Source organism: Rana temporaria, chromosome 4 (assembly GCF_905171775.1).
Source record: "Rana temporaria chromosome 4, aRanTem1.1, whole genome shotgun sequence".
Classification (NCBI taxonomy): domain Eukaryota; kingdom Metazoa; phylum Chordata; class Amphibia; order Anura; family Ranidae; genus Rana; species Rana temporaria.
In genome coordinates this window covers 280,811,745-280,834,953 of record NC_053492.1, presented here as the reverse complement: position 1 = coordinate 280,834,953, position 23,209 = coordinate 280,811,745, and the positions used below count along the sequence as shown (strand labels likewise).

General features: G+C 42.0%; 1 protein-coding gene across 1 annotated transcript in view; it reads left to right on the top strand.

Annotated features, from left to right (window-relative positions):
- Positions 1–23,209, top strand: part of TRDN (triadin) — a 299,517-nt gene that overhangs the window by 202,251 nt on the left and 74,057 nt on the right. Inside the window, exon 8 of the mRNA XM_040347781.1 lies at positions 6,197–6,253. Within this exon, the coding sequence (XP_040203715.1) occupies positions 6,197–6,253 (57 nt within the window). The remainder of the gene's footprint in view (positions 1–6,196; positions 6,254–23,209) is intronic.

The window sequence follows — 23,209 nt, the reverse complement described above, 5'->3', positions numbered from 1 at the left end:
TTTGGGGTACCTCCCTTTACGGAATAATTTTGAGGTCCCTTGAGGGCATGGGATGGTGGAGGAAGAGAGTACATAACCTCAGTTTGACTTGAGGTAGGTTGTGATGATACCTCCATCTGGGGATTATTCAGGGCATTGGCTTCCGCTAGCAGTTTTTTTTGCCAGTCGAAAACCACATTGCCCTGATAGTCAACCAGATCTCTATTGAATTTTTTCTTTTTTTTAATTTTTTGTTCCCTCTCTTCTTTTTCCAGAATTTTTAGAAGGGTTTGAGACCTTTCACCATACTCTGGACTGGCCATAAAGGGAACCAATTTATCCTTTATAAGAATAATTTCTGCATCTAATCTCTTCAGTTTAGTAGCTTTACGCTCGCCTAAAAACTGCAAAAGACTAAGACCTGCTTCATTAAAATATTTGAACCACCCCACTAGGTCTGTATCACCTTTCTGGGGCTGTATCTCCCATCTGAGGCTCCTAGGAACCATCTGTTGTTTGATGTAAGTCTCCAAAAAGGCGATATCCCATTGGGTATGCAGTTCTGACACTGTGAGATTTTTGAGCCTCATAAAGAGGCCACCTAAATCCCCATCCCCCTCTTTGAAGACTTCAAATACACCATCAGTATTGACTACTCTTTTGGCACGAAGATCAAAATTTTTTGGATAACTCATAGTCTTAAAGTTCTATGAGATTGAGATTTGTCCATGTATATTTCTGTTATAGTGAGCTTTTCTAAATATGAAAGTCGTGTTTTTTTTACGGATACATTCACTAGTCCTTTTATATTGATATAGCATAATGAATCCTCTTTTTTCTGTAAACGAGAGACTCTTAAATATCCGTGTCAATGTGGTATTGTAAATTATGTATGTCCTATTAATTTATGTGATACATTTTTATGTCTTTTACAAACTTTAAGGCATTTATGTAGTTAAACATAGACAGCTAATTCTGTTCTTGTTACACATTTTTGCTGATTTTATTTAGCTGGATTACTTACTGCAGTAATTTTACATATAATTTTATAGGTTGTTTTATGTGTATAGGGGATATAGACGACCAGGGGCGGACTCTGGTGATCGTATCTCCATAATTTTGATTTGATTATAGGAGTCCGGTATGACAGGGATTAATATGCTAGCAGCATTGTCCGTTGACTACAAGTCATATGAGGACTTCTTATTTCCTTTTTCACATTGGTTCACTTTCCTTGGACCTCCGGTGTCTAAGACTGTGAGTCCTAATGTAAGATGTTAAAAATAATTCCTTTCCCTTTTTGTTTTGGGAGGGAGGGATTATTGTGTATATAAAAAAAATTTTTCCCTTACTTCGGCAGCGGTCTGCAATAGCAGGAGCTGCGGGTTTCCAGGAGTCAAAATGGAGGATCAGCGATCATGATTAGACCTGCTCCCTGGTTGGCTCCTCCCCTGTATCTGATATATGTGCGGCGAGTTGGGGCGTCTCCTTACCCCGTGAACACGTCCCCATTGTGACGAAACGTCGGGAGGAGACGCCCTGACGTTGCCGCGTTTACCAGGTGTAAGGATCCGGATATCCGGACGCACGCCTACACACAGTCCGGCCGGCTGTGTTGTTTTTTATCTTGTATCCAATTTTATGTCCGCTTGATGCCTACTCTTTCTTTGGAAATGTAAGTAAGCATTTGGCTTTTTTTATGCTACAATAAACCAGCGCAGTATTACACTATATTCCTCTCTTGGTGTCTCTTTTACATCTATGGAGCCTGGATTTTATTGGTGAAAATCAATTCATGGATACTGCTGGTTGAAGATTATCCTGTATGTTGCCGCTGGATTTGATTTCATGCCTAATTTTTACTGAATTCTGGTAAGAGTCAGTATTATCTGTGGTGGAGGTCTCCTGTTGGTCTAAACACAGCGTGGTTGATATCACTGTTAGTCGGAAGATTCCTTTTCATCACACACCTGTGGACTACTTTAACCTTTTTGCTCACTTGGACTGTTAACGTGTGTTATTAATTTAGATACATTTGTGTCAATTAGTGGCTATATATAAATTGCACTTCTTCATTAATGGTGCCTATCACCATATATTTAATTATTTGGTTTAATTAGTCACTGGTTTTTCACCATTTATATTCTATTTTTTATTTTTAACTAGCGCGACTTCCCCTTTTTTGCATAAGATAGTTATGTCTGTCTCAGTGACATAATATAAGTCCACAACTCAACACCACTGGAGTGTAGGGGTTCCAGACCAGTGCTGAGAGGATCACAGGATTAGGTAAGTAAGTCTAATTTCGCCTACACAAAAATGAGCAGTTAACTAGTGCAGTGTGGTTACAGCACATGGGAATACTTTTCTTTTACCAGGAGTAGGGCTTTAAAGCGATACTAAAGTATCAAATATTATTTCTTTACAAATTTCTTAACAAACATGCCTGCTCTGTGAAATGGTTTTGCACATTGCAGCCCAGATTCTCCCCTTCTCTGGTCTCTTGTCGGTGCTCCTGGCCCCTCCCTTCTGTCAAGTGCCCCCACAGCAAATAGCTTGCTATATGGGGGCACCCGAGCCACAGCTCCACCTGTCCATTCATACATGGAGCCGTGGTTCGGCCCAACCCCCTCTCTCCTGATTGGCTAACTGATTTTGATTGATTGCAGTGGGAGCCAATGGCTCAGTTAAGTGTTAGGGGGGGCTAAGGGGGGGCGAGGGGTGCTGCTGCTGCTGCAATGCTTTAAGATAATAAAAAACTTCTGCCTTTACAACCAATTTAAGTTGTAAAAAAAAAAAAGATGAGCATTAAAGCAGGCTTTCACCCTCTTTATGAACTCCCCCTCTCTCCACCACTCCCCCATCCTCTTCACAAATCAGGCATTTTTTTTTTAAATAATACACTTTTTTAACAAAAGCAGGGCCCCATCCCTCATTGCACATCATTCACCTAGACAAATGATGTGAATAGGACTTAATAGGCATCCTGGGATATACACGTCATATACCAGTCATATCCCAGTCATTCATTCAGAAATATGAGAGAGGTGGGCCTAGCAGCATGTTATCACAAGGCCCTGACTGGCTTGAACCTGGAAGAGCTGGCGGGTCTCTCAATGACATCACAAGTAAGATGGTGGCTCGGGATCCAGTGATATCTGCTGCTATAAATATGTTTGCCGGAAAATGCTTGATCTAGTGGCTGGGTGAGTATCCAAACTCTGCCTAGAACAACAGGAGGTAAGCAAGGGCAGAGAAAAATAAAATGGTGGTAAGCTGAAGGTCCTCTTTAAGCACCATGTTTTAGCTCAAACGCAGAAAGCAAAACAAAAATACAAATGATTTCATATTTGCCTGATTACAGAAAATTCTTTTTTTGGTCCTGACCATAATAAATAAAGAAATCAATTGAAAATCTAATACACATTTATTTAAAAAAAAAGTGAAGTCACTGAAATAAAAAAAAGATCTACATTTTCAAAGAGCAGTGAAGCATTGTAAACATTATCAGGTTTCATATGAATCCAGGTTGTGACCCTGCTGGGGAGATACACTTTGGAGAGATTTGTTACTATAGTACATCACATGTCAACAAGAAAAAACAGACAGGGGTTTACTCCTTGGCTATTCTTGCTAAAACTAAAAATAAAGAATTTTTCTTTAGATATCATTTAAATGATCTTTTATATATGTTGCTTTTGATTTATAGTTATGTATATACTTCCTGTGTATGTGGTCAATCACTTTAAAGGCTAAGGTAAATTGGGTATCTAGCGCTCCAGGAGGCAATGTCCTTAGTTTGTAATAATGTACATTTGATTAGTCAGTCTTTTGGTAAAAACAAAGTTGAACCACGGTAAGGGGGTGAGTTAGAAAAAAGAGGCAGCCACCCTCAGACTGTGTCCAGCAACTCTGCCAAACATATAAAAGAAACAAGGGGGGGTGCCTCTTTAAGGGTAGTATTAAAACAGTAACATTTATTGCACAAGCTTAAAAACACTTACAAGATATAAGTGAGAGTCATGCTCATTACAAGTATTTGTCTATATCTTGGTTTTCCTGAATGTACAGCTATTCAGCACAACATCACACCAGAACCTTTCCCAGCTACCCGATTTGTGTGAGGAGCCTGTGGGACACAGTAGAACTGCCAGGACTACATACTTATGATGAGCATGACTCCCACCCCCCATTGTTACTTTAAAGGCTAAGTTCACCTTTTTTCCAGCTCCCCTATGCACCAACATAGCATTCATGTATTTTGTTTGCAAAAATATCAAAGCTTTCCATAAAATCTACAGACATGTGTATCTTACTGTTCTACATCCATGATTCCAAACATATCTATTGCTTCTGCCTTACGTCCTTACAGACTTTAGGTCATGACACAGGAAGAAGTTGACCAGCTGATCTCATTAGCACACACCCTGCATCATCCACCTTCCTATTGCATGACCATCTTTATACAAGTATATAGGAGGGAGTAGACAGAAACACTCAGCTGAGATTCTTCATATTTATATTGGGCATTCAAAGAGGCTGATTCACTAAAGACAAATAAGCTTTTCACTTTGCAAGATCATTTTTACAGGGAAAGTTTATGAATGTAGTGGAAATTTTCCCTTTCAAATTATGCTTATCACTTGCAAGGAAAATAAAAAAAAGACCAGTATTCTTGCTTGCAGATGATTGACCTCATAGCATGAGCAAGCATGAGCTTGACCTCATTCACTAAGCCTAAGGAAAATTCCCTTGCAAAGTGAACAGTCTATTTGACTTTAATAAATCAACCATTTTACATTGTTTACGTTGGACGTGTGTCTGGCTGGGCGTAGGTTACGTTCACGCCGTAGGCAGTGATCCGGCGTAGTTTAGGCAGTTGTTTCAACGTGGTTGTGAGCATGCGCAGAGGGATGCATCCATGTCCCGGCGCATGCGCTGTTTGTGATACGTATCTGTCTGCCGCTCGGCCCATCATTTGCATGGGGTCACGCCTCATTTGCATGGCTCATGCCCACTTCCACCTACGCCGGCGTACGCCTTCGAAACCCAGCGCAGTTTTGGGAGCACTGGCTTTGTGAATTCCATGCTTGCCTCTCTGCGCTGCGCTGTATATTATTTGTGCTAATGTGCGCCCGCTCTCTGCGAATCTGGGCCTATATTTATAAACCAAAAAAATAGTCAAATCACAATGACTTGCGGTTGCAATTGCTGGCTAGTGAAAAAAATAAATAAAGCAAAATACATTTTGAGGTCCCGCCCCTTGTAGGTGAATGAGTATGGGGTACATAGCCCTACCCATTCACCAAAAAAAATGATAAGAACACTCGGCACTCATTGATGGCCAACCACCAAATGCCTTCTCTGCCATTTGACAGTTCTTATATAGGTAAGGCCTGGCCCACCTGGTGACGTCAACTGATGACACCACCCCCTCTTGTGATGTCACAGACTGATGCATGCTGGGTCAGTGACATCACAAGGGGGCTGTTCCTGACCTGCCAGACTGCATGCTCAGATAAGGGTCTTGAGGGGATTTTTAGAAGAACCCCACATCCATAAAAGACCCTTTTTGTATTTTTTTACTGGCAATTTTTTTTTCTTATTCAGCTGTCAGCGGGTAAGCCCACTGACAGCTGATGTCCTGGACCCACTCCTTAACAACCAGCTTTTATTGCACCCTGATTGGGCAGAGTGCATTACCAGCTGAACACCCTGCAAATTCAGGTGTTCCCTGAACAGCCAATGCTCAGGCCGAACGGTTCACCCAGCCTTACTGGTGCAGCTGTGCATGATAGCCAATCAGCTTCTAACTTGAGCTTGTTAAATTAGGTTTTGACAATAAAACTTGGAAGCTGATTGTTTATATGCACAAATGCACCAGATTTTACACTCTCCTGTTTTAGTAAATTAACCCCTATGGTTTCCTTTTTAACATTTCTTTTATTTAAGATGAAAATTATTCACCTTGTTATAATATTTGCCATATGAATCTGACTAACCCAAACAATGCATGCACATAAGATATCTATTCAGGAGCATATTTTAAAAAGCAGTGAATGCAACTTTTGCTAAACTTTCCTTGGAATTGAATCAATCATTGCAATTTAAACACGTGCACCTCAGTGATTCACCTGCAGTGAGTGTTTGGTGAATGTCAAATTCACTGCTTTATAAATATTCCCCTTTAAGTCTTCCTTTTTTATATATTTTTCAGTTCTTCAGAAAGAGAGACAAATAAAAGAAGAAACCCCTGAAAAGTCAAAACACAAAGGTACACATACAAATATAAATTATAATTTTGCAAATGTCAGTATCATATGAAAAGTCTTTTTCCTGTCTGCCCACATGTAAATATCACATAGAGGTGTATCTCACAGGAATAGCTCTAAAGATGGGACTTCCCTTGTTTCATAATGTCAGCTCTACATAAGCTAATGCTGAATAAATTACATTTCCTTGATATGAATTGGGGAATAAAATGTCAGTCTTGAATATTCTCTGAGGATTGCTAAATAATTTAAAGGTACTTTCTTTTTACAAGCAGGTTCTGACCAAAACAATTATTGGATAATTTGCAAAACTACTTGGGTGTAAAGTGACTTTCAGTAGTGGACACTTGCTAAGAAGTAGCTCTTATTTTCATTACAGTCAGGTTATGATGACATGTACTGTATTTCATCCTTTCTAAAATATAGAGGAAAACCTTATAAAATGTGAAATAAGCTCTGTATTGCAGGACTCTAGATTCTCTCTCTGTTGTTTTATTAACCAATTTGTAATGGCAGTACACCTTGCTGTAAGAATTATAAATAATGTTGCAACATAGAACTAGGAATGCATCTGTGTTTGTTCCTAGTTTGCAGACCCCACTGTTAAATTGTCAGTGTGCATTTGTAAGACACAAGTATATTCAATGCTTGTATTTATTTAAAAAATCTGATAAAACATTGAGTAAACATAGAAAAAAAAAATAATACCCATGTTCGAGCATCCCAGCTAATGTGAAAATGTGTGGATTGTGACAGTGAATAGTGCACATTTCCCTTTCTGTTCAATCTTTCTCTGATACCTTTTTGTTTCCCCTCAGTGTTCTGTTCACAGGTGTACTTTCAAAGCCCAATAGGTATTGTTCTTCTTAAGGCTGAGACTGACTATAGGGTTCAATTTCTCAAGGCAAATTACATAGTTACATAGTTAGTCTGGTTGAAAAAAGACACAAATCCATCTATTTCAACCAATAAAAGGGGGGGGGGGAGCATACAATCCTATATACACAATCCTATACCGGCAGTTGATCCAGATGAAGGCAAAAACCCAGCAAAGCATGATCCAATTTGCTCCAGCAGTGAATACAATTCCTTCCTGATCCCCCAAGAGGCAATCAGATATTCCCAGGATCAACTTTACCTATAAATGTTAGTATCCAGTTATATTATGTACATTTGAAAAATAATCCAGGCCTTTTTCAAAGCAATATACTGAGCTGGCCAGAACCAGCTCTTGAGGGAGTCTATTTCACATTTTCACAGCTCTTACATTGAAGAAATCTTTCTGTATTTGGAGATGAAATCTCTTTTCCTCTAGACATAAATAGTGCCCCCTTATCATCTGCGATGACCTTAAAGTGAATAACACCAAGTTCACTATATGGACCACTTATGTATTTATACATGTTGATCATATCCCCCCTTAATCTCCTCTTCTCAAGATAGAATAAAGAGATTCTTCATATTTCTATTGGGCATTCAAAGAGGCTGATTCACTAAAGACAAATAAGCTTTTCACTTTGCAAGATAATTTTTACAGGGAAAGTTTATGAATGTAGTGGAAATTTTCCCTTTCAAATTATGCTTATCACTTGCAAGGAAAATAAAAAAAAGACCAGTATTCTTGCTTGCAGATGATTGACCTCATAGCATGAGCAAGCATGAGCTTGACCTCATTCACTAAGCCTAAGGAAAATTCCCTTGCAAAGTGAACAGTCTATTTGACTTTAATAAATCAACCCAAATCTGTCTAATATAATACAAATAATGATGCAGCACAACTAAACAGTATCTCTTATATAGACAATTCCCTAATTGATGAAATAAAAAAAAGGCCTTAAATATGTACATGTGGCCAACCACCAGTGAAATACAAATGTCATATTCTTCACTTCAACGAATCACCCGCATGCAGTGGCGTACTAATTAGGGGGCGGGGGTGTGCCGCACCGGGTGCCACACACTGGGGGGGTGTCAGGCCGATGCCCCCCCTCCGCGACTGAAGAGGACTTAGCGTGCGGCATGGCTCGGTGACAGGGAGGCAGCACCAGCGGCAATCTAGGACTAGGTAACACACAGACAGAGCAGGCTGAAGCCTGGCTTTGCAGGGGGGTGCGCGAGGCGTATCCGAGTGATACGCGGGACCCGGCCGCAATGATCCCCTTCTCTGTAGCAGCGCAGCGCCACGGCTCTGATAAGTCTTGGCTGATAAGACACAGCTGAGCAGTGTGAAGCCATGGCCGCCTCCCCCTCCTCCGTACAAGTGCTGTGTGTGTAACATGCGGCGTGCTGATCATCTGAACCTGGGGCATTACGGGTCTGAAGGCAAGGGTGGTGTCTGCACTATTGTAGGGGGGTTCTGTATATGGGGGGGTTCTGTATATGGGGGAAGTTCTGTATTGTAGGGGGGTCTGCACTGTAGTGGTGGGTCTGTATTGTAGGGGGGTCTGTATTGTAGGGAGGGGTCTGCCCTGTCCAGAGGTGCAGTCTAATGTAAAGGGGTGCAGTGTAATGTAAAGGGGTCCAGGGTGCTGTGTAATGTAAGGGGTCCAGAGGTGCAGGGTGCTGTGTAATATAAAGGGACCCAGAGGTGCGGTGCTGTGTAATGTAAAGGGGTCCAGAGGTGCAGGGTGCTGTGTAATGCAAAGGGGTCCAGAGGTGCAGGATGCTGTGTAATGTAAGGGGTCCAGAGGTGCATGATGCTGTGTAATGTAAAGGGGCCCAGAGGTGCAGGGTGCTGTGTAATGTAAAGGGGTCCAGGGGTGCAGGGTGCTGTGTAATGTAAAGGGGTCCAGGGGTGCAGGGTGCTGTGTAATGTAAAGGGGTCCAGAGATGATGTGTAATGTAAAGGGTGCAAGATGCTGTGTAATGTAAAGGGGTCCAGAGGTGCAGTCTAATGTAAAGGGGTGCAGTGTAATGTAAAGGGGTCCAGAAGTGCAGTGTAATGTAAAGGGGTTCAGAGGTGCAGGGTGTTGTGTAATGTAAAGGGGTATAGTGATGCAGGGTGCTGTGTAATGTAAAGGGGTGCAGTGATGCAGGGTGCTGTGTAATGTAAAGGGGTTCAGTGATGCAGGGTGCTGTGTAATGTAAAAGGGGTCCAGAGATGCATGGTGCTGTGTAATGTAAAGGGGTCCAGTGATGCTGGGTGCTGTGTAATGTAAAGGGGTCCAGAGGTGCAGGGTGCTGTGTAATGTAAAGGGGACCAGTGGTGTAGGGTGCTGTGTAATGTAAAGGGGTGCAGTGTAATATAAAGGGGTGCTGGGTGCTGTGTATTGTAAAGGGGTCCAGAGGTGCAGGGTGCTGTGTAATGTAAGGGGTCCAGAGATGCAGGGTGATGTGTAATGTAAAGGGGTCCAGAGGTGCTGTGTAATGTAAAGGGGTGCAAGGTGCTGTGTAATGTAAAGGGGTCCAGAGGTGCAGTCTAATGTAAAGGAGTGCAGTGTAATGTAAAGGGGTCCAGAGGTGCAGTGTAATGTAAAGGGGTCCAGAGGTGCAGGGTGCTGTGTAATGTAAAGGGGTCCAGAGGTGCAGGGTGCTGTGTTATGTAAAGGGGTCCAGAGATCCAGGGCGCTGTGTAATGTAAAAGGGGTCCAGAGGTGCAGGGTGCTGTGTAATGTAAAGGGATCCAGAGGTGCAGGGTGCTGTGTAATGTAAAGGGGTGCAGGGTGCTGTGTAATGTAAAGGGGTCCAGAGGTGCTGTGTAATGTAAAGGGGTGCAAGGTGCTGTGTAATGTAAAGGGGTCCAGAGGTGCAGTCTAATGTAAAGGGGTGCAGTGTAATGTAAAGGGGTTCAGAAGTGCATGGTGCTGTGTAATGTAAAAGGGTTCAGAAGTGCAGGGTGCTGTGTAATGTAAAGGGGTCCAGTGATGCAGGGTGCTGTGTAATGTAAAGGGGGCCAGAGATCCAGGGTGCAGTGTAATGTAAAAGGGATCCAGAGGTGCAGGGTGCTGTGTAATGTAAAGGGGTCCAGAGGTGCAGGGTGCTGTGTAACATAAAGAGTCCAGAGGTGCAGGGTGCTGTGTAATGTAAAGGGGTCCAGAGGTGCAGGGTGCTGTGTAATGTAAAGGGGTCCAGAGGTGAAGGGTGCTGTGTAATGTAAAGGGGTGCAGAGTGCTGTGTAATGTAAAGGGGTCCAGAGGTGCAGGGTGCTGTGTAATGTAAAGGGGTACAGAGGTGCAGTTGTGGAGAGGGGGTACACAGTAGTGACAAAGAGATATTGAAGGATGCAGGGGGCACAGTGAGGTGTTTTTGCATTTTACCGTGGGGGGGCAGATATAGGATCCGCCCCGGGTGCAAAATGCTCTAGGTACGCCCCTGCCCACATGTCACATTCATAACACCCAGTGAAGCATATGTGCTCACCTTCTGGATTGGACCATAATCAATATTCAAGGTCATAATGCACTTATGTCCCCCTGGAGCTATACTCCAGTTTGCTCCTGGTTCCCAGTAGCAGTCATAAAACACTGACACATGGACTGGAGCTTCTGTTCAGCCTCCCCCTCTCCATGCAAAATGTACTTATGCAAAAGATTTAAATTCCATAGTGCTCTCCATGTTTAAAAGCAATTTAATAAAATCTAAAATGGGACACTCACAAACGAATGCATTGTCAGTGCCATGTTCTGTGTATGGTATAAAAGTAAACTACATTCTTACTATAGGATCAAACACCGCCAAGGTGGTGGCATCAAATGTGCTGACCTGACTCTGTTCCAATCTGTGCACGGTTTGGCCTATAGAAACAGACTCTATGCTTTTTATACATTTCATGATCAAAACTATGGGCAAAACTACACAAGAATGCAATTGTGAATGGTACTCCTATGTAACTATTTCAACATCAATGACCTCTGTTCACGTAAAATAGGGTTCAAATTATATTTTATGTAAAAATGGTCAGTTCTAAAAATATGGGAGGAAAAAAAAATTGTTAAGTTGCAACAAGTCAGATTCCAGCAATTATTAATTTAATGAAGAGGGAATGTGTCCATTAACATACACTTTTTCACTTGTCTGTGTAACAGTTCTCATTTACTTATACTGTAGTGTTAATACAACCAGGATAATTTGATAAGCTAAAGACCAGTGTACGAAGCACAATTTTCTGTAAAAACCAATGTGACTTTACAATTCACTTATTTGACTACATGGATGTGAAATCTTTGCACCATTTTATTTAATAAGCTTGGTCAGGGGCACTGAGAAGTCCAGGCACCAGAGACATAGGTCCCAGGTCTCAGCCCCTCAGCTAATACTGTTAGGCCGCGTACACACGATCAGTCCATCCGATGAGAACGGTCCGAAGGACCGTTGTCATCGGTTAACCGATGAAGCTGACTGATGGTCCGTTGTGCGTACACACCATCAGTTAAAAAAAACGATCGTGTCAGAACGCGGTGACTTAAAACACAACGACGTGCTGAAAAAAACGAAGTTCAATGCTTCCAAGCATGCGTCGACTTGATTCTGAGCATGCGTGGGTTTTTAACCAATGGTTTTCCATACTAACGATCGGTTTTGACCTATCGGTTACCAGTCCATCGGTTCAATTTTAAAGGAAGTTCTAATTTTTTTGACCGAAGGTTAACTGACCGATGGGGCCCACACATGATCGGTTTGGACCGATGAAAATGTCCTTCAGTCCGTTTTCATCGGTTTTGACCGATCGTGTGTATGCGGCCTTACAGTGTGCCAACTACTAGTGTCTAGGGAAGCGTAGCTGTTAAGGGAGAAACTACTGTAATTTTGCATAAGAGACACACAGAAATTCTTCTGTGCTCTTTGTCTCTAATGTTGGTCAGGAAATGTGTATGGCCTCGTGCACACGACCGAGGAACTCGACGGGCGAAACACATCGTTTTCCTTGTCGAGTTCCTTGTTAGGCTTGTCAAGGAACTCGACAAGCTTGCTTTGCGTACACACTATCAAGACAAAATCTCCTCGTTCTCAAATGCGGTGACATACAACATATACAACGGCAGGGGAAGTTCGATTCCACTGGCTAAACTCTTGGGACTGGTTTTGCTAATCTCATGTGTTTTCATGTTAAGTAAAAGTTTGTTAAGAGACGATTTGCACTTTTCAGTCTGTTACAGCTTTAAAAATGTGTTATCTCCGTTACAAATGCTACTTTTACTCCAGTCTCATACTTTATTCTGAGCAAGCGCGGGTTTCTTAGCATACAAACGCTCGAGTTTCTCGTCGGAAACCAGCCCAACCAGGAACTCGACGAGACAATTTAAGACTCCCGTCGAGGAAATAGAGAACTTGCTCTCTTTTTGGCTTGTCGAGTTTCTCGACAGTTTCCTCGACGAAAATGTACACACGACCGGTTTCCTCGGCAAAAAATATCTCCCAGTAAGTTTCTTGCTGGTTTTTGCAGAGAAACTCGGTCGTGTGTACGAGGCCTAAGAAGCTGCAAGTCCGGTACTACAGGCCAAGCAGTAGGAAGTCTGCCTTGCTACCTATGGATGAGCAAACCTTTTATACAAATAACATGCCGGTGTCATACAAATACGTATTCACATTAACACATCAAATAAAGGTTAATACAAATATAAGTGTTACATAGCTATATGAAATGCACAAAAGTTTACATTTTAACCATATGCTAATTGAGGCCTGTCATTGTCTCTTGATCTGTTTGGCTGGGTTGGGTGCAGCAGACTGTATGTGCGTTTTACACACAGATATAAGTGCAACACCATTGACTTCTATTAGATTGTGGGTTTGAATGAAAGCACATCAAAGTCCTGCACCCTGCATCTTAATGTGCTTTCAGAAAATGCACAGTCTAATAGAAGTCAATGGGAGCTCACGTAAAACCGCACCCAAACATGGCTTTTGGACATTTAAGTGCACGTCATTAGATTGTGGGGCTTTGGTGATGGCATATTAAAGTTTCTATATTACAGTTTGTTGATTGAAGAATATTTGAGTACCATATCCCCACTGTGTTTTTGGGTAAAGAGTTTTGGGGGGTTTCTGAGATATGAAGACAGAGGGAAGACTGGATGTGACACTTCTGGTAAATTAAAGTATAAAGTGTGCAAAGACTTGCCATATCAAGAACTAAGGTTTCCGAGAGACCTCTTGGGATGGCTGTTGTTTATAAGTGGCAGGGGCACTAACATTTACCGATTCAATCTGTATATTTAAAAGGTTTTACAATTTAGTTTAAATCCTCTTGTTCAAGAAAATGCTCCACTGAATAAAAAATAAAAAAATAATAATCTGTAGGTTTTTCTTTATTATGTTCTGCATTTATAGGCATATCATGGGACTTTTAACAATGCCCATGAGCATGGGAATTATAACAGATACGTATTTCTGTAGTTATTCTAAGGGGCAAATAAAGGCAAGAGGTTTGCAAATGATAATCTGATGCTTCTACTTTTTCTTTGTCATTTCTCTGTATTTTGTTCATAAGTCTGTTTTTAGTGTGTCTCCCTCTCTAACCAGGCTGTATTACCAGCTTCTATTTAATCCAGCCCTATAAACTGACAGATGTGACTGATTATTTAGATGCGAGAGCCACAGATATTTTGCTGAACAAATCAAACATAATCTTAGCTGGTGTAGTCAAAATTAGAATCATCCTCTTAAATATAACTCTCCACAATCCAGAAGAATCCCTTATTTTTATTCTTTAATTTGCAATCTGGTTGTTTTTCTTTTTTTCTGAACTTTTCCAAATCTGGTTGCAAAATCTTGTCTGGTTTTTCTTTAATTTAATTTAGATACTGGAGGTTAGCCATTGAAATTAATAAATTGTATAAAAATGGTGGAAAGTATGCAGAAAAAAAAGGGAAAAAATAAATAAATGCATCACTTTATGTTTCTCCCCACACTTATCTCCTTTAAAAAGTAATAGATTGTCCAAGTCCACATAAGTATAAACTGTCAGCATAAAAAATAGAGGAAATTTTATATTTCTAAAGTTATTTTAGGGGAAAATAGGGACAAGAGGTTTTGCAAAGTATACATTGGTTTGCTCTGTGAGTTTTATTTTACCAGTACAAACTAAGCTAGACGTTGTTCTACTATTTTATTTGCACGCTTGTTAAAATTGGAGAATTGCTATTTTGGAGAAATAAAAAAGGGAAAATATCACTGTGGACCCATATTAAATATGCCTCTTTTTTTGGGTCCTCTAGTAGAAGTTGACAGTGCAGTGAACCTGTGAGTATTCATTTAATTTTATAGAAATAGAGAACTCCGGCGCTGTCTGATGGACTGGGGGGGGGGGACTGCAGCAGTACCTGTGGATCTGATCCTAACAGAAAAAGTGATAATAATGTGAAGTATGGTAGCTGCGCTGTGGGGGAGGGAATGGGAAGGGGAAGTGAAAAGGGAATGCAAAGTAAAGGGATCGTGGATAAACTAAACAGTGAAAGGAAAAAAAAAAAGGTATCTGATGATACTACAATGAGCAATACAGATGAAAGTGAACAAACACCTATAATCTTGTAAAGATTTAACAGTGGAAATACATAGTAAAATGGCTACTACATATACAAACATCAAAACTAGCATAAAATAAGTGGAAAAAAGTGAAAAACTATCAAAAATCACACATGTGATAAAGTCCTTTCCATAAATAAGGATCAGATCTAGCAGTCCAGTAATTCCTCCACAGAACAGTGTCTAGATGAAACACCTCCACCCAAAATGCAACATGCACAAATTAAATCTTCAGTGATGACACCTCTGAGTGTGCTAGCAGCTCACCTCACGGCTGTTTGTCCAAACAGCTACAGTACCTATCGCAGAGAATGTGTTTCCGGCACAACGGCATCGCGCTGATTCTCGGGGACATGGTGCCGACATCTCGCACTCGCTGGAATAGGAAAAGCACATTCCAGCGAGCGCATCATAGAAGCGATGGGGTTTCGACTTGGATTCCAATTCTAGTCGCGGCGTTCGGTATGAATCATGAGGGGGAACTCCACGCCAAATTTTTAATAAAAAAACGTCATGGGTTCCCCCCCAGGGGCATACCAGGCCCTTAGGTCTGGTATGGATTGTAAGGAGAACCCCCCTATGCCGAAAAAACGGTGTGGGGGTTCCCCCACAATCCATACCAGACCCGTATCCAAGCACGCCGCCCGGCCGGTCAGAAAAGGAGTGGGGACGAGCGAGCGCCCCCCTCTCCTGAGCCGTATCAGGCCGCATGCCCTCAACATGGGAGGTTGGGTGCTCTGGGGCAGGGTGGGCGCCCTGCGGCCCCCCCACCCCAAAGTACCCTGTCCCCATGTTGATAAGGACAGGGCCTCTTCCCGACAACCATGGCCATTGGTTGTCGGGGGCTGCGGGCAGGGGGCTTATCGGAATCTGGAAGCCCCCTTTAATAAGGGGGCCACCAGATACCGGCCCCCCACCCTAGGTGAATGAATATGGGGTACATCGTACCCCTACCCATTCACCTACTGTAACAGAGATACTGATCGCAGCTGGATGAGTGGGCTGATAAAACACCTCCTCCTGACTCCTAAGACAGCTCTCAGTGGCCAATGTGTGTCATGAAAAAAGAGAAGACTATTTAAGTACATTCACTTTTACCCTTCCTTCTCCCCTGATGAAGTTACGTGATGTGACGATACGTAGGGATTGGAGCACCGGGTACAGACAGAGTCTGAAGTTTTAATACGAGTTCGGCGCTCTGGTGATAAATTTGCATGTTTTTTATTACTCTCTGTTACGTTTGTAAATAGGGCTTAACCACTTAAGGACCCTCCACTGTATATATACGTCCTCTTTTTAAACATGGATATCTCAGTAACGGCAGCAGCTGCTGCCACAACTGAGATATCCATGTTTTCAGCGGGCGGCCGTGTTAACGATAACGGCGGTCTCCGCGGCGGATTCGCCGCGAGATCGCTGTTATCGGTGGCGGGAGAGGGCCCCCCCCCTCCCGCCGCTTTTCCGTGCCCTCCGCCGCTTACCGGAGCCGTCGGTAGCGGCGGAGGAGATCCGATGCTGCCGCCTGGAGAGTGAGGACTTGAGTGAGGGCAAGATGGCCCCCACCCGTCCTCATAGCTCTGCTGGGCGGAAGTGACGTCAAAACGTCAGTCCCGCCCAGCCTCTTAAAGTGACAATTTTTTTTCTGTCATTTTTTTAAATGACAAATTTTCCTTTTTTTTTTTTTTTTTTGTATTTAAGCCTAAATATGAGATCCGAGGTCTTTTTGACCCCAGATCTCATATTTAAGAGGACCTGTCATGCTTTTTTCTATTACAAGGGATGTTTACATTCCTTGTAATAGGAATAAAAGTGATCATTTTTTTTTTTTTTATATTTTAGTGTAAAAAATAATAAAATCAATAAAATTAAATAATAAAACAAACAAAAAAATTTTTTAAAGCGCCCCGTCCTGACGAGCTCGCGCGCAGAAGCGAACGCATACGCGAGTAGCGCCCACATATGAAAACGGTGTTCAAATCACACAAGTGAGGTATCGCCGCGATCGTTAGAGCGAGAGCAATAATTATAGCCCTAGAGCTACTCTGTAGCTCAAAAAATGCAACTTATAGAATTTTTTAAACGTCGCCTATCTAGATTTTTAAGGGTAAAAGTTTGACGCCATGCCACGAGCGGGCGCAATTTTAAAGCGTGACATGTTGGGTATCATTTTACTCGGCGTAACATTATCTTTCACAATATATAAAAAAATTGGGCCAAATTTATTGTTGTCTTATTTTTTAATTCAAAAAAGTGAATTTTTTCCAAAAAAAGTGCCCTTGTAAGACTGCTGCGCAAATACGGTATGACAAAAAGTATTGCGATGACCGCCATTTTATTCTCTAGGGTGTTAGAAAAAAAAATATATAATGTTTGGGGGTTTTAAGTAATTTTCTAGCAGAAAAAACTGTTTTAGTCTTGCAAACACCAAATCTGAAAAACACCTGAGGTCTTTAAGTGGTTAAAGGGTTAGTAAAGGTTCATTTTTTAAATAACAAACATGTCATACTTACCTCCACTATGCAGTTCGCTTTACACAGAGTTGCCCCGATCCTCATCTTCTGGGGTCCCTCAGCGGCTGTCTTGGCTCCTTCCCGCAAGAGCTAACCCCCTTCTGGGAAGCGCTTTCCCAATGGGGTTAGCTTGCGGGTGTACTCATGTGTGATACAGTGGCGGTCATAGCCGCCAAGTGTATCACTCGGCCCCGCCCCCCGGGGTGCTGCGCCATGGATTTGATTAACAGCAGCGGGAGCCAATGGCTGTGCTGCTATCAATCATCCAATGAAGAGCTGAGTACAGCTGAGAAGACCGGGCCTAGAAGCCAGCGCATTCAGGACACAGGCTTTAGAGGGCTCAGGTAAGTAAACAGGGTGCTGGGGGGCTTGTAAGCATCGGATGTTTTTTCACCCTAATGCATAGGACGAATGAAGTTGAAAAAAAGGGAAGCTTTACAACCTCTTGAAGATCTTACTGCATGTTTTTTTGGCAATATTTACCGGCACATTTTTCATTTTGCGGTAAATACTGCATAATTGTTATTTTTTTGTGAATTCGATTTTTTTTACTGCATGCGATCATTTATGCAAATAAGTCACGTGACTGTGTTAGTGCAGTAAATGTTAGTGAATTGACCCCAATGTCCCCAGACCAATCGTTCATTTATTTACTTTGGGGACATGGACCCCAAGAGGCCCTGAAAAACTCTTTACAAAGATTGCATATTTTTTTAATATAATATTGCACAATTTAAATAAATAGTGCATGCAGTGTTTTATTACTTTTTTAATGCATTGCTACAATTTTTGGAAAATACAGCATGCAATATTTTACCATTATTTCTGTGCAATATTATAGTTTTAATTAATTGAGCCCCAAATCTTAACAAGAAGTCCTTATCGATGTAATTTTTCCTCCTGTGTTTTCAGCTGACATGTTTAAGAAATGTCTCTTAACCACTTAAGCCCTGGACCATTTTTCTGGCCAAAGACCAGACCATTTTTTTTCATACAAATAGAGCTTTCTTTTGGTGGTATTTAATCACCTCTGTGGTTTTAATTTTTGCGCTATAAACAAAAATAGTGCGACAATTTTGAAAAAAATGCAATATTGTTTACTTTTTGCTATAATAAATATCCCCCAAAAATATATAAAAAAACATTTTTCCTCAGTTTAGGCCGATACGTATTCTTCTACATATTTTTGGTTAAAAAAACGCAATAAGCGTATATTCATTGGTTTTCACAAAAGTTATAGCGTCTACAAAATAGGGGATAGAATTATGGCATTTTTATTTTATTTTTTTACTAGTAATGGCGGCGATCTGCGATTTTTATCATAACAGCAACTTTATGGTGGATTCATTGGACACTTTTGACACATTTTTGGGACCATTGTCAATTTTACAGCGATAAGTGCTATAAAAAAAGGCAATAATTACTGTGAAAATGACACTGGCAGTGAAGGGGTTAACCACTAGGTGGCACTGAAGGGGTTAAGTGTGCCCTAGGGAGTGCTTCCAACTGTAGGGAGGATGGGCTGTGTGTGACATGACATTGATCACCGCTTCCGATTACAGGGAGCTGTGATCACTGTCCTGTCACTAGGAAGACTGGGGAAACGCTCCCCAGACCGCAGGACCCACGTCGGAGTCACCAAGCTTGCGGCACACGTCCACAATGCCGCTTCTTAACCTCCCTGGCAGTATGATTCTTTCTGATTTTTGGTGCTGAAAGCGTTACAATTATTTTGCATGGAAATTTGGTGTTTTATATTGTAGGCCTGTAATTCTTAGGAATAACTCAGTCAAATCTGTCCAAACAAGAGTCTAGTAGACATCCCAGGTATGATAAAGTTTGAAACACAAAATCATAAATTATAATATAACAAATAACTATAAATAATTATATCAAATAATAATATAATAATAATAAAAATTATTCAATGATGTAATCAAATCAAAAACACTGAAATTTGCTCAGTTGCAGAATTGTTGCTGTCATTACTTTTAGGCTCCATGCACACTGGGCTTAAAAAAACTTCTATTCTTTTTGGAGTAAAAAACGTCCATATAGAGCATTTTTTGTACAAAGTTTAGATGAGTTTAGGAGAGTTTTGCGTTTTTTCTGCCAGTGAGCTCCAATCAGAAACGCAAATGAGAAGGTTTTTTTTCCTGCCTCTAAACGTTCTAAAAAATATGCCTGTTAGGCCCCGTACACACGGTCGAACCGAACCGATGAGAATGAACCGAAGTTCAGTTTCATCGGACCAAACCGACCGTGTGTATAGGCCATCAGTCTGTTTTCCTTCGGTCCAAAATGTTAAAACATGCTTCAAAACCGAACCGATGGACCGCTGCCATCGGTTCAAAACCCGCGCATGCTCAGAATTAGGGTTGTCCCGATACCACTTTTTTGAGACCGAGTACAAGTACCGATACTTTTTTTCAAGTACTCGCCGATACCGAATACCGATACTTTTTTTAATGTCATGTGACAGTGGCAGTATTTATTTATTTTTTTCACTTTTTTTTGTACTATTTTTTTTTTTTACAGTGATTTTTATTTATTTATTTATTTTAGGGGGGGGGTGAATTGTCAGTGTGTTTATTTTTATTTATTTTTTTACATTTTATTTTTATTTATTTTTTAATATTTATTGCAATTTTTTATTTTATTTTTAATCAGCCCTGTAGGGGGTCTTTGGTGAGATATCAGGGGTCTTAACAGACCTCTGGCATCTCCCCTTTAAGACAGAGAAAAGGACTAGGGAAACAGATTCCCCTGTCCCTTTCGCAGCAGCTTCAGCTGAAATGAATGGAGGAAAGCTCCTCCATTCATAAACTGAAGCATCGTAAACACAGGAGGTTACGATGCTCAGTTATATGAATGGACAGAGTCGGTGATCACCGACTCTGTTCATTCGGAAAAAGTAGGAGCCGGGCTTAGCGGCTCCTACCTCCGCTCTCCCCCTGACAGATTGAGGGGGGAGAGCGGCACGGACTTTGGGGGAATGCAGAGAGAACTGCACGGACGGACGGAGAGAGATCTGGACGGGGGGAGGAAAGAACTGCACGGATGGACGGAGAGAGATCTGGACGGGGGGGGAGGAAAGAACTGCACGGATGGACGAGGAGAGAGATCTGGACGGGGGGGGGGGGAGAACTGCACGGATGGATGGACGGACGGGGGGGGAGAGAGAACGACACGGACGGGGGGGGGAGGATGCAGAGAAAACTGCACAGACGGACGGAGAGAGATCTGGACGGACGGGGGGGGGGGGGGGGAAGAACTGCACGGATGGACGAGGAGAGAGATCTGGACGGGGGGGGGGAGGAAAGAACTGCACGGATGGACGAGGAGGGAGAGAGATCTGGACGGGGGGGGGGGAGAACTGCACGGATGGATGGACGGACGGGGGGAGGGATGCAGAGAAAACTGCGGATCTGGAGAGATCTGGACGGACGGGGGGGGGGGGGAAGAACTGCATGGATGGATGGACGGACGGGGGAAGGGGAGGAGAGGGGAGGAGAGAGAACGGCACGGACAGGGGAAGACAACACTGACCATGGGGGAGAGAAGATTTGCAACTCCTCTGCCTGCCCGCCCAAGTATCGGGTGAAGCATCGGGAGCATTTCCCCGAGTACAAGTACTCGGGGAAATGCTCGGTATCGGTCCCGATACCGATACTAGTATCGGTATCGGGACATCCCTACTCAGAATCAAGTCGACGCATGCTTGGAAGCATTGAACTTCGTTTTATTCAGCACATCGTGTGTTTGACGGCACCACATTCTGACCCGATCGGATTTTGGACTGACGGTGTGTACGCATATCAGGCCGTACGGCCACTTCAGAGGTGAACTGATGAAAACGGTCCGACGGACCAGTCACATCGGTTTGGTCCGACCGTGTGTACAAGGCCTAAACGTCCTAATGTGTATGGACACAAAGGGTAACATTGAGTTGCTTCTACAGGCAGAACACAAAACTCCTGTAGAAGCAACATTCTTTTTTCCAGTGTGCATGGAGCCTAAGTGTTTGATGATGAATTTCCCCACAAATCACTATCGCGCAATTCTGCAAGTGATTCTAATTTATTATCGCTGTTTTCTAGCTGGTCTAAAAGCACTTTTGACATAAAGGGACACTTTTTGGATGCTATGGACAATCTACAGTTTCCAGGCAGAAAAAAACTGTATTTATAATATAAAAGTGCATGCAGGACACTAGGGACACTAAGGACAAAGGGGATGTGTAATTAGTTTATACAGTACTGTAATCTGTAAGATTACAGTATACTGTATGTGTACTGTGTTTTTACTTGTTTAAATTTGGCGCCAATCTTTGCCCCCGTGCGTCGTAACATCGCAGGGAACGGAGCTCTGCGGCACTCGGGGCACTCGGGGCACTGTGTGAATCGAGCAAGGAGACAGCTCGCTCACACAGCGAGGAGACATCGCAGGATCCATGGGACAAGGTAAGTAACTCCCTGCCTGGATACCGCGATGCGATCCTGAGTCTGGTTCGGGGCTAACGCTTTTAGTATTGAAATTCCACCCCGAGCCAGACTTGGGAATACCGCCAGGGGGGTTAAAGGAGACGTATATATACTTCATTTTGTTTGTCTGTGCCATGCTGTAGACGTATATCTGCGTGCGGCCGTCGGCAAGCAGTTAATTACATTTGCATGTCCCTTGTGACAGTTTTTCAGTTGAGAAAGCAAGGATACCTGTTGATGCATAGAGCAACTGATTGCATGGCTGAGGTGACTGTATGTCATACATTGCTGTACTAGTGCATGTGCTTGATTCATATCGTATTCAAGGCATGTGCCAAATTACTTGATGGCATTTAACATTGCAGCCGAGACCTGGGGGTTTGAGAGATTTACACTTCAAAACAAGAACCTCTGGAGCTGACATATTCAAAGAATTTTTAAGTAGTCAATTAACTGAAAGTTTTTGTTTCACTGACAGTCTCCTTTTATATTAAAGAGTAGTTGTAGTCTGCTCACATAATTTCTAATTAAACCATCTTTGCCATTCTAAAGCTTCCCTCCAACCACCTTTCATAATATTTTATATATACTGTAATTCTGTACTTGCCAAATATTCTGCACAAATCTCCCTCCACTGGCTGAAACCTTTTTAACTGTGGGCAGCTGAAGCTGCTGCCTGTTCACTTCCTGGATTTACACAGACACACAGAAGCACACCTCCAACACTGCAGCTCTCATTGGCCCTTGTATGACTAATCCCCCTCCCTTCCTGGCAAACTCTCACAAGAGTGAGAGAGAGAGTCATGCATGATGTCATAAGCCTAGGCCTTTTATCAGACAAGAAACAGGAAGTGGGCTGTATACAGTACTGGCAGAAAAAAAAAGTTAAAACAAAAAAGGCAGGAGATTTAGTAGATGGAAAGTTGAAAAAATGACTGAAGGTCTACTTTACGTTGCTAATACAGTTATATCAACATTTACAAATTTGTTATTTTTTGGTAGAAATTATATCACTTTTTATTTTCACTTGTGTCGAATTTACTTACAGCGGACATTCAAACAGTTTTTTAGTTTTGCATAGAAGGAAAAATGTGCAAGGCCACTTATAGTGATATAAATCATTGTCATTTTTGTCTGTATCCTTGTTCTCCAAAAAAGTTGAATTCTACAAACGTATGTTAATGAACAATTGTTGGCTCAGAAGACTTGATTTTGTATGAAATATATGAAAATCATTCTAAATATCTATCTAAGTTGTATTAATCTATTTATCTAACACACTAATAATACCTGAGACCATAATATACATATGCACTACTTAATGTTTTTAATCTATCTACAGCGGCTCCAATAAGCTGACTCCAGTAATTGTGGCAATAAAAGTATTTTATGTTATGTACTTAGCAGAATTGGATTGAGCATGTCTAATAGAGAGAAATGAGGCATGTTTCCAAGCTCCATCTTACTGGAAATGGGTGCTGCTATGCATTCTGGATTAGGG